The sequence below is a fragment of the Struthio camelus genome, chromosome 1, assembly GCF_040807025.1.
Source record: "Struthio camelus isolate bStrCam1 chromosome 1, bStrCam1.hap1, whole genome shotgun sequence".
NCBI lineage: Eukaryota > Metazoa > Chordata > Aves > Struthioniformes > Struthionidae > Struthio > Struthio camelus.
Window position 1 is genome coordinate 198,708,836 of NC_090942.1, and position 12,147 is coordinate 198,720,982.

Genomic DNA, 12,147 nt, shown 5'->3' on the forward strand with positions numbered 1-12,147 from the left:
TAAGTAAATAAAATAATTTAAATAAAGCATGTTAAATAAAGCATGCACAAGGAAGTTGCTACACTGCAAGTCATTCAAACCCATGCTTAACTTCAATATATCTTTAAAGTCTCATTTATTTTAATTTGAGTAATATATTTAATAAAATGATATATACCACTAATCCTTCAGAATTAAATATTAGAACTATGTTTGAAAATAGAAAATGATTCCTTACAGACTTTTTAAATTTAGTTTCCAGGAATTAGTCTTACATCAGGGTGCTTCCACCTCCCTAGCAACTAGTGGCAGCACAAAATTTTGTTGTGACTGCACTCAGTCCTACACTTCCAGAACAACTTACTACCAGCAACCTTCAGGGAAAAGAGAGTACTATTTAACCCCAAAAATTTATGTCAAGACTGCTCCAAATGTAAACAAGTGAACTACAACTTAACTATATCTAGAAAAAAGGACCAGGAGATATATTCTCTAAACAAGGGCAGGACTCGCAGAGTGTCCTGGAAGAAAAACAAAATACTGATGAAGAATTTTCCTCCTTGTGACATCCATATGTCGGATAGTCTTCACAATGGGACCTAGAAAGCAGCAAGTGATCCCTAAGGGAAAAGAGGATTCGATTTACTCATATAAAATCAGAAAGGACGTTAAGTACCACTGGAACACTTCTATAATTTACCGAAAAATGCATAAGGTTGTTGACTTTAGTGGACTAAGAGGTGACTAAGACGCAACAAATCTCTAGCTACAATTTTTGTGGAAATTTTGAGGAAAAAAACCCAACCAGTATAGATCATCAGTATAAAATTTGCTTATATGATAAGTAATGTCTGTATAAAACCAATATTAGCTATAAGAAGCTTACCAAACTTTTATGCCCTGCAAAAAGGCCTGAGTTGCAGGAAGGGGAAAGGCACTCCAAGCCATATCTTTTAGGTAAGTTGGGTGTAAATGGGCCATTCCTTTGGAGCAAATTCATCAATTTGCTTTCAGCATCAGAACAAAAAGAATCCACATTCTACAAAGAAGAACAGATTACAATGCAGTAACAGTTGTTTTTAAAATTACAAAAGTATTACATGCTTGCAAACAAAGTATTTGGGACTAAACTTTCTCACTATGATCCTGCTAGAAGTTTATTTTATGGCTAGCCAACAATTTAGAAGATGGCCACACCTTCTGTGGGGAGCAAGATACCCTCCCTCCCCCCCCCCATCATAGCTTCCTGATAGTATTTACAAGAAATGCCTGCTTCTGTACTTAAACCTGTTTTTCAGTAAGAAGTGAGAATGCATGACCAGATCCCACTATTTAACACAGCTACAAATTTTTTTTTTTTTTTAAAAAACAGTCAGCTGGTTAATGACTGTGTTCAGCTGAGCAAGATAGTCAACTTTAAAAAGGCTAGAGCAAAAGCGTCCACGGCAGATTCCCCCACTGACAGCTCCACTATTTTTGTTAGCCAGGGAAGATTCTGTGGCACATCTCAAGAACAGTACTGTTGAGTTGAAGGGGGGGTGGGGGGAAGCAGAGACATTTGATAGGAGATACGGAAAGTCCTCCAGGAAGAGTATATGTAACATCTTACTCCATCTCCCACAAAACCCCCCCAAAATTCAACGTTACATGCATTACATACTCTAAGAGTTATTAATACTAACGGATTCTTTGGTGAAGAATACAACACAGCAATAACTAAAATTAACTGCTGAACTGAAAATCCACAGGTTTACCTCTATCGTACTTCTCAGTTCATTAAATCTCTCTTGAAGATAGTTTTCCTTTGGACTGCCAGAGAATATAGACAGATCTCCAGCCGAGAGCACAGGAATTTCTGATCTGAATTCAGATTGCCACTGAAGGTTGCTTGCAGAAATGAACGAACAGCGGACAACTATATCTTCAATAGCAAGGTGTCTAAGATCTGTCCAGATCTTTACTGCTGCTAGATTATAGTTTTCATCAGATAAGTACACCAAACTAGTGAAACCTAAAAATAAGAAAAAATTTGAATTAAACTGTAAATCTTTAAATAAAGGTTGATTGCTGTGAGTTGTATTTATAAAAAGAAACCACACATCTTGAAAGAGTTCTAATTGATAAATACAACAGTGCAGCCTATCTGCATGGTAACAGATGTGTGATACTTCATTTGTACTCTATACTAGCTCCCTACTGACTGAAACACAGACTTTGAATTGGTCTCTGTAAACAACAGTATTCGTAGGGTGCTTTCCTTTTTTATCCAAAAGATTATCAGCCTGTCTCTGCCTGTGAGCTTCAATGGCTATGCTCCCCTGGTTCCAAGATACTGTACACAAAAGAGGAGCTCACATGCATGCAAGACAACTTCTGCAATGCCTAAAGTAAAAGTGTCTCGAGCTTGGATTTTCCCATTCTGAAGTAGTTCCTGAACAAATAAGAGAAGACATATTTTCTTTAGAGAAATCAAAAAATATCTGCCAGCATGCCACGGTGACGGGCTGTATTTGCAGGTTTTGACAGACCTGCTGAACAATACCAAGTTCATCTAGAATTTTGAAATAAGAAGTTTTTGTGCTTATTCAATGGGAAGGCATGAACGCGGTCTACAACATACCTGTTTTGCCCACAGAAACTACAACTCCCACTAAATCAACTTCAGCACATGGTGGCTGAAAAGAGGGATCCAATAAACTTGTGAATGCCAGAGCCTTTCGAGGAAAGAAAATCTGTGGCAGCATCTCTTGTGAGATCTGAAAATACACATTTTAAAATATTTAAAATATACTGTCATGTAGGCTGCTATACTTTTTAATTATGACATCTGCATGAAGTTAAAGCACTTACTGGTAATTGTAGATACTGAGTTTTCTTTGTTGCTGTTAACTGTATTTTAGCTGGGTCCGATCTTCCTTTGGACTGTGATGCTGATAGCTGGTAGATTCTGTACCGACTTCCTTCCTTCAGCAGGGAACAAACATCTAGCAGTGGACGCCAGATACTTAGCATCACTCCTAAAAATACCAGATTAAGATATGTTACGTGTACAATACTAGTGTGAAGGCTTCTTAAACAAAAGAAATCCACAGCATTCCCTCTATCAAAAAAACCTAAGTCAAAAGCAAATACAACCTTAAAAGTTGATATGCAATCTAGAACACTGTCAGGAAACTCTTTTCAAATCTACCTGTTATGTTGAGCTGTTGTCATATGTAAATTAAAGTTACTTACACATCTCCAAATACTAACCGTTATGGTTTTCTTGCTTTCTGTAGTCTACCACACATAATTTCCATACAGTAGACACATCCCTTTTGGAATAACCAAGTTCCTCCTGTTCTGCAGACTCTACTGCCTTCTTGAATTCTGCCTGTATCTGAGCTTGCTTTTTATCATTCATCATCTGCCTGTGAGCATTCAAAGCTTTTAACTGGTCTTCACTGAGATATCCCTGTAACCAAGGTAAAATGTATTCAGTATCTTTTTTTATTAATTAAAAAAAAAAATCCTCTCAAGGTTTTTAAACAGCCTCTTTTCTAAGTATTCTTCTGTTACCAATAATTTATTGTTCAACTGATATACTACTAGGACCTGAAATGATTGTATGTTAGAACAATGGGGTCACCAGTCTTGACTGAGGCTACTAAGCACCATGTGAATACTAGTATCACATTATATGTGGTTCTTATGTGGTAATTGGTGAGGAGTCTGCTAAGAACTTAATAACTAATATGAATATTTAGTATAACAGGCATGATTATATATTAAAAGAAAGTTCTGTGAGAAGAAAAGAGATGCACCCCTCTCAGCTGGCTGCTGTCTCTGAGCTGACACAGTGATTTATACTAAAATGCCTCAGCAGTGTCATCTTTCTGACCAAGCCCTTCAAGATCTAGATGCCTTTACATGTAGCATAACAGATATGCTTAACATTTTACCAAATAAAGTCACAGCTGTAGGGTTTTAGTGCAGTTAAGGACCCTGACCTTGCAACACATGAGGCACGCATTTATTTTATAACAACTGGTAGAGACTAATCATCTCCATCTAATTAATAAAGGTAAAACACCTAAAAATTGGGATTGAACTGGAACAGGGAATAAAGAGATAAAGACAGTATAATCATTCAAATGCTTAAGTGAGCAGTGTGCAAGAAAAACGTGTGCAACTAAACACTTAATAGACACATTTAGTTTTTGTCTACATAAGACAGAACAAAGTAATAAAATAACAACAGCTACTAACTCATAATTGCACTACTGGATTTGTTATATCAAAAGAGAGTAATCTATTCTTTTTTGCAACCCAAGATATCACTTGGCTATTTTAACAAGCCTTCATTCAAATAATTTTCAAATTTTTAATTCGAACCTTCTTAGCAATAAGCATACTGTAGGAAATCTTAAAAGAAGGCAAAATACATGGTAATCTAATGGTTGATTTTAGCAGCAGGTACTAAATTGGAAATAATTCCACCACCATTTCAATATTAGCCCAGCAGCATCTACGATTACCTCCATATAGCCAGGATCAGATGCATTCTGAATTGCTTCATAAAGTTCTGCACCATCTTGCAAATTACGGATTTGCTGTCTTGTGACTATGCGTGATCTCAGAACTTTTCTGCTAGTTCTTTCTGTTTAAAAAACCAACCAAACAAAAAAATGCAGAATATGTCAGATACAGTCAATACATTTTAAGAATAAAGAAAAAAGGATATAAGAGCATGACAGTATTTAGGCCTTGTCCAAATAAAAGTACAAACTGCTACTCTACAGAAATTCATTTTCTTTAGGAAAATACTAGTGAAAAGAATTCAAATTAATTTAAATGCAATGTAGACTAGAATATCATGCAGACTCAGGGGAAAGTTTTATGAAAAGATTAATCAATTTTGGGACTTGTCTGACCCCTCAATGAGCCAGTTCAGTGTGCTAAACCACCAGAAAAGTAATGCTAAAAACAAGGCAATAGTTTTCTGCCAGCTTAGCAAGCAAATACCAGAGCCTGCACTCAGGAGAGGGTGGGGGACTTGAGAGGCTGCCATGAACCTACACTGATACTTGACCATGTGATCTGTTTGTCTGTCACTTCCTCCTCCTCTCCTCACAAAAGGTGACCACAGGAGGGCACGCAAAGCCTCCTTTTCTTAGGACACAAACTAACATGCAAATTAACTTTACTGTGTTAAAGGGATAGAACGCTATCTTCTAATTAGGTAGGTCATCTTTGCTGCTAGCATTTTGGTGAATTCCCTCAGGGAAGAAGACCTCAAATAGTAGGCTCCAGCATTGATAAGTTTACCAATCAACATGAACCAAGGCAGTGAGGTAACTGATACATGCAAGGTCACATCAAGGAAGTTTGAAGTTATAAACTAATCTTTGATTTCAAGTAGGAATTAAAAATATATATTTTTAGGGTAGGGTAATATTTGCAACATTTGCCTTTTCCTTGTTATTCCTGAAAGACTCCACGCTCTGAGAAGGTAGCAAGAGGACATATTAGTGTAATGGATCACCATGAAAAAAACCTTTGAGAAGGGGTAGGCCAGCTGGGTGGCAGATATGACCCTACGGAATTTGAACTGTGAAGCCTGCAACTAGTGATGGAATCCCATCTGTTCCTGGCAAATTAAAAACATATAGACCAGAAGATCAAGGCACCTAGAATCTAAAAACAGTGTGGCAAGATTCCTAATGCCCTTCCTTGTTTGAGCTTAGCTGAGTCAAACTTCAGGGGAAGCAAACATATTTCTGATGCAACAGCCAGCTTCATGAGGTTGTAGCAAACGGCAGCCAACTGTAGCACTTGTAGCAACAACAAACCTGAAACTACTGCCAGAAATCACTGCCAAGGCTGTGCACCGTAATCCCATTGACCTAAGGTCTCCATGATGGCTTGTGACGAAAGATGTCGAGTGCTCAGTATCTTGGCACTCAGGTCTATTGAGATAGACCTTAAGCAGTGTTCACCCCTTGAACAAGCTTGACAGTGCCAAGTCTTTGAAGAGGATGGAATTAGACGGTTTACAGTCTTGTAGCACCTTCCTGACCATTATCTCAATGGCGATTTTCAGCAGCCTAGCTACCAGCAAGTTCTCAGAGTCTTGGAGAGTCACAAAGCCAAACAAGTTAGGTATGCAGTTGTTTTATACTGGAATGCCTTAATACATGGGAAGTAAATATCAAAACAACACACACACACAATTCTTTCCCCCTACTACTACATGCATTTCCTCTTCCCTACTCTCAAAGAGGCTTTTGTTAGATTCTTTAAATTCTTTTGTAAATGCAAAAAAAAAAAGTGTGTTCTCATTACATGTTTTGAAGCAATGAAAGCTTTACCTTCACGCTTTTCAAATTCTGCTTGGACTTTTGCAAACAGAGCTTCCAGTTTCTTTTGTTGATCCTCTGCATACTTGGCAGCTTCCCTTTCTTCAGCTCGACTGTTACGAAACACATATGACCCAGTTGATGTCTTCTCCATCCACTGAAATAAAAATATTCAAACAAAAATCACATTTTTTAGAAACTCATTTGACTTCTTTCTAAGACTGTTAAGCAAAAATGCTTTAAAAACTAAACAGGTAGTAGTTCTTTCAATATTATATATAAAAGGCAAAACCCCACTGCCTTGGTTGATAAATCTAGATAAAGATTTGCAGAGAGAACAGAGCAGCTGTAGTCAAACCTCTATGATTTAAAAGCTGAAGAAATCATAGCTTATCATAACAGATATCAATGACGTAATTTACAAGATAGCTGGATCCCTCTTGTAGATGCATTTAGATTTAAAGAACAAAAAAAAAAAAAAAAAAATCAAACTCAATGGTGAAAAAATACCAGAACTGCATTCTACCCAATTCATCTTTGCACTTCAGCTGTACAGTCTATATTAACAAGCTGGATTAGATGCCATAAAAGAACTATAATGGTGTTCTGCTGTTGCCCTTAAACTACTTTCGCCTGAAGCGTTTTCACAGGATTACAGCCTCATCCACAGCCCTGTCAGAACTGGTTTGTCTGCTGCCTTAAGTGCATGGTTTGAAGAGATAGGTGAGCCAAACAAAGAGGCTACCACTGCTGAAAGTGGTAGTCTCTGGCTCCTTCCCTTGCTCTTTGCTGTGCAGCTCTGCCTCCTCCTTTGCACTGGCTCTAGTGCTTATCTGGCCCTCACTGGAACATGTTAGTTTGCTAATCCAATAGAAAGCAGTTTGCTTTTTTGCTGGTTTAGTAAACTAAATTAGCTAAGCAAGGGGGTCAGGTGAGCTCCAGATTTAGCATAAAGAAGCAGCAAGACAGTATAGCCAGGAGCATGATGAAGAGGAGATGAAGGATTGATCCTTCAGAGGCAGTCAACTGTTGAAAAAGGCCCTGCCTGTCTCATTAAATGCATGCTTTATATTTCCTCTACTATATGCAGTATGATACCTCAAATTAGGGTTACTGTGGGTCCAAGACCACTTGACTCTTCAGGTAAAAAGGAGATAGATAGCCTAAGTCTTCCTATCTCTTTGGTATGTTTGTTATGTTGGAGCAAGATTTTCAGTGTTTCAGAAAAACAAACAAGCAAGTTGATCTCTTGAGGAGATAAAATACAAAGCACCACTTTCCTCCAGAGCCTCGAAGCCATTTACTGTGATGAGGCTACAGATTAGAGGCTCCTTTCTGGGACCTAAATAAATGTTAGCTCTATCAGCGAGTCCACATAGATAGCGCTGCAATTTCTTCCATTAAAAAATGATCTAAATATCAAAATAATGACCCAAACAAATATTGATATTATCTTGGTGGAATTCATGTCACATCGATCAACATTTAAATAACATTTTAGAAAGCAAATGCCAAGGAAATTAAAAACCCTATATGTACGTGCCAAGTATAACATACTCTGAGAAAAGGTAACAAAACATGAATGTTGTATGCTGATTATGCTGTTAACATTAAGAGGACTAATCACCAATGAAAACATTGTTTCTTCTTGTAGTTAGGTCTGTTATGAAAAGCGAGTAGTTACAGTGAAGTTGGATCACATTTAAAATCTGTCTGAATATTTAAAACATCTTCATTCTATTTTACATAATAATCACACTATATTTTCAGTAATATTTTAAATAATACACCTTACACAATATAATCATCAGCTACATATAAGAAAAATGATTTTTACAATTAGTTCTCAATATTTAAATTATTTAGCATGGATATTGAGTACTATTAATATAGCAAATTGGGTTGGACATTTCTACTTGGAGTTGAAGCTGTCAATGTTTTTTTTCCTCTTCTTTCAAACAAGCTCTGTTGTTCTTGTTAGATTAGAGATCTGAATTTCAATTATTTCTGGTTCTTTGAAGCTGAAAACAAAGTTAGCCAGAGGATACTGAGCATAAACTGAAATTCTTCTTAAAAATCAGGATATGCCACTACTGAAACATTAAACACATGCACACTATGCCACTACTGAAATATTAAACGCATGCACACTTTTCATGTTACATATAATGGTATCATTGGTTAAACTTTTTAGCATTCTATATTAAGTCTTATTTGGGAAATGATGCAACAATTAACTGTTTAGATAAGCTAGATCTAATAGAATTATTAGATGTATAAAATACTTATACCATACCTGAAAAGGATAAGTTCTTTGAATAACTACATCAATACACCCCACTGCACCACCCTCACTGTAAAGCGATGACAAAGGCAAAGGAAAAGGTCTGGGATCCCGATGAAATCCTAGTTTTGCATGCCATCGTGCACATCGAGTACTGTTAGCTGAAATCTGAATAAGTTCATTGTTGAATGAAAAAGTGTCACCGATAGGTCAAAAAGAAATCAGACTTATTAGATGAAAGAGTATTTTTATGCTGACCTCACTAAAAATCTCTCATTTCTCCACCTGAACATACCACATTTTGATCACAGGATTTCTTTTCACATTGAAAAATGTATTTTACGTAGGTATTAAAATCTGGTAAGTTAAACTTCTCTAGAAAATGTGCACCTATGAAATATAAGCCATTGCTTTACACTAGCATAGAAAAATCTGTATACTGAAACTTTACATAGCACTGTATTATCCTCACACAAGTCGAGTCCCCCCTCCCAAGCTCACCCTCTCACAAACTGTTTTTTCCTCCCATCTTTCCTCAAGCTTCTAGGTCTATGATGGATAAACGTTTTTTGTAACTTGCTGTTTCACTGAGTTAAGGATTTAGAACTGACAAAACATGCAACACATACCTTGACAGAATTTTTTACTATAAAGTTCTCTTCCAAACCTATCGAATAGTGTCAACTGCCTTGTGTCATGTCTTAGCAATTTGGATACTAAACTGACAAAACTTTTGTCTCACTATAGAACTCCATCTGGTTTATAGCATTGCCCAAGGAAATAGCATCCAATCAAGCTGAAGTGATATTTCATTTTACCTTTAACATAAGGGAATCTGGTGCTTCCAGTGGTGTACATCCATTCTGAGAGCCAACGAGTTCTGCTCCATGTACTATGATCTTCTGACCAACAGTCAGTCGCTTTCTATGCAAGAACGCTTTGAGAGGCGGATCCACAAGAGCTCTAATCCCATACCAGCCATCGGTAACTTCAATTATTGTTGCTTCTTTTTTACTTTCCACACTGTTGTTGTTACTGCTAGGAGATGCAATGGTATTTAGTGATATGATCTTAGAAATACACAGTACAAGTGTTTTACCTGCTGTATCATCTTTCTCCATTATTTTTTTGATTGCTGATCGTTTACTTTTATCAATTTCCAAATCATATCTACAAAAAAAGAACCCATGACACTCTGTTAAAACATGCAAAATTAATCGCAATCGTTTTCCTTTAAAATAATAGTAATAAACTATTGCTACGTCAGTCTGCAGGATTTAGCACCATTGTAGCAAAGTGAAGCTTATAAAAATTTTAGCAAATAACATGCAATACATTTTTAATATTGATATAACTAATTTAAACAATACAAGCATTCCAATAAATAATAAATACAAGGTAGATGTGCTTATTTTATAATATTATAAACTAGAAAACACATATTATCACAAATTACAACTCCAAATATGTTGCTATGCATACCTGTATTTTAATTGCAACAACACTGTTTCTGGTGTCAAACATCTATTAGCAAACTTATGTGGAAAAGACACTTCCATGGCTGCCAATTTCCATACAATCCACCTATAGTGATTGTAAACCCATGCCTCCGTTATTAGCTTGGGATCCACACCAGGAGTATCACAGAGGGCTCTGCAAATGAATTATTAATACATTAATCTGAAATCCACTAAGTTTTTACTTTTACATGTTTTTCCATAGCATTGCATTTGGTATACCTACATAGGCAAAGAACAGTTACTACTGTGAAAACTGGAAAATTACTTACCATGAACCAGAGGTCTTTCCTGAAATCTTGTCCATATACACTTTGGCAGCTTGAATGTACATACATACGTTTGTTCTCGAAATTGAGATGTTTTAACATGCCCCATCAGCTTCATGCAGCTATACACACAGCATAAAGGGGAGAGATGTGTGCTCCATTCCCTTTCAACACTGGAATTTCCCCTGCGTGCTTGATTAACTAATTACAATTCATCCCCTTCTACCTCACAGTCTTTAAAGTTGTGATTTAGGTGGTTGTCTTTGTGTATTTTTGTTTGTTTGTTTTTTAACGTGCATGTGGACAACACATTTAAAAACTTTCAGTTACTACTAAAAAACTTTCGGACTTTCATTCTGTGTTGATTCCGAGCTGTACCCTTATGAACTGCACGAGGATTCTTGGAAACCTTTATTTTTTCCAACTCTCTTAGTTACTAGGAAGGACCTTTCATTAAAGAAGGAAGAATCAGACCAGAGACTCAAATGGCTGAGCCATTAGATCGGTCAGAATATAACTTAAAGCACACAAGAAAGTCAGTTCCCAACTGGTCAGAAAGCCTCAAGAACACTTTAATGAATTATATTGCATTGGGTGAGGAAAAGAAACAATTAAAAGTTGAAAACTCATACATCGGAAAACAAAGAGCAGGCATGACCATCAAAATTAATTATCATTACATTAGAACAAAGCCAAGTAATTTTAAGCTTTAGGAGATATTCTAATCTCTTGTAAAGGACACCATGCAATTCAAGAGTTAAAGAGAGGATTCAGTTCACAATTAAGACCCTAAACATAGATGACTAAATGAAGGTGCATATGTTGTAGTTGATGGAGATTCCATCAATACACTTACCAGGATAAAGAGATTGATTCAACTGACCATCAGCAGATATTTCTTCTCAATCATAGACTTTAAAATATAAACAAATCCAGAAAAGATAAAGGAACTGAGGGCACTTGTGGAACAATCTCTACAAAATGCTTGAGAGGAAATCTAATATTCAGGGTCAGATCTATGTTGACACCGGAGCAAGTTATGATACCGAAAATGCCTTGGCTGTGCTGGGACAGTTAGCAGTATGTTGGTGGTTTCTCTCTTCTCTTGCTAAGAAAAGGAACGTGGTGAAAGCCATGCACCAGATGGCTTGACCAGAAGCAGAAACGCATCTGAAAAGGACCGCCAAGACAAGCTTCCTCTGGAACAGGAAAATGGACTGGTTAAGAAGGCCAACCTTTGGCTTGTCTAGTCATAAGATGTTTTGTGTCAATACGTTTCTTATTCACAGGAAAATTGTGTGAAATGAATCAAGATAACCACTGGAACCTCCAATGCATATGAGTGGTAGATTGCAAATATACCGATACAGAAGTGGATACATTTTTCCCCAGAGGTCTACTGCTTCCTGACAAAAAACAATCCAAACCTCACATGTGCTATCCATTTGTGTAGAACACTATAATCGTGTTGCTTGTCAGTCTAGAAATAGCAACCTTTCCTATGAGGAAGCAACGATCAGTATACTTACTAAAATGCATAAAACTCTAAAACACTGACAAGTAGGCAAGAGCTCCTGCACTGTTACTGCACACAAGAGAACATCCCAGCCAGTCTTTTAAGCATCAACCATACATGCTTTGCAGGAACACTCCCTCTGACAAGGTGTATCCCAAAAAAAAAAATTCAACAATTGTGTCATCAGTGGAGGGAAATGAAGAATGAGGGATGGTAATTGTAATTAATGATAATTAATAGTGAA

General features: G+C 36.8%; 1 protein-coding gene across 4 annotated transcripts in view; it reads right to left on the reverse strand.

Annotated features, from left to right (window-relative positions):
- Positions 1–12,147, reverse strand: part of BRCA2 (BRCA2 DNA repair associated) — a 42,340-nt gene that overhangs the window by 744 nt on the left and 29,449 nt on the right. For all 4 annotated transcript variants that reach the window (XM_068930104.1, XM_068930105.1, XM_068930103.1 and 1 more), the window contains 10 exons: positions 10,084–10,254; positions 9,420–9,771; positions 8,614–8,769; positions 6,330–6,474; positions 4,497–4,618; positions 3,232–3,433; positions 2,830–2,996; positions 2,600–2,735; positions 1,734–1,990; positions 866–1,018 (listed from right to left, as the gene is read on the reverse strand). In XM_068930104.1, the coding sequence (XP_068786205.1) occupies positions 866–1,018; positions 1,734–1,990; positions 2,600–2,735; positions 2,830–2,996; positions 3,232–3,433; positions 4,497–4,618; positions 6,330–6,474; positions 8,614–8,769; positions 9,420–9,771; positions 10,084–10,254 (1,861 nt within the window). The remainder of the gene's footprint in view (positions 1–865; positions 1,019–1,733; positions 1,991–2,599; positions 2,736–2,829; positions 2,997–3,231; positions 3,434–4,496; positions 4,619–6,329; positions 6,475–8,613; positions 8,770–9,419; positions 9,772–10,083; positions 10,255–12,147) is intronic.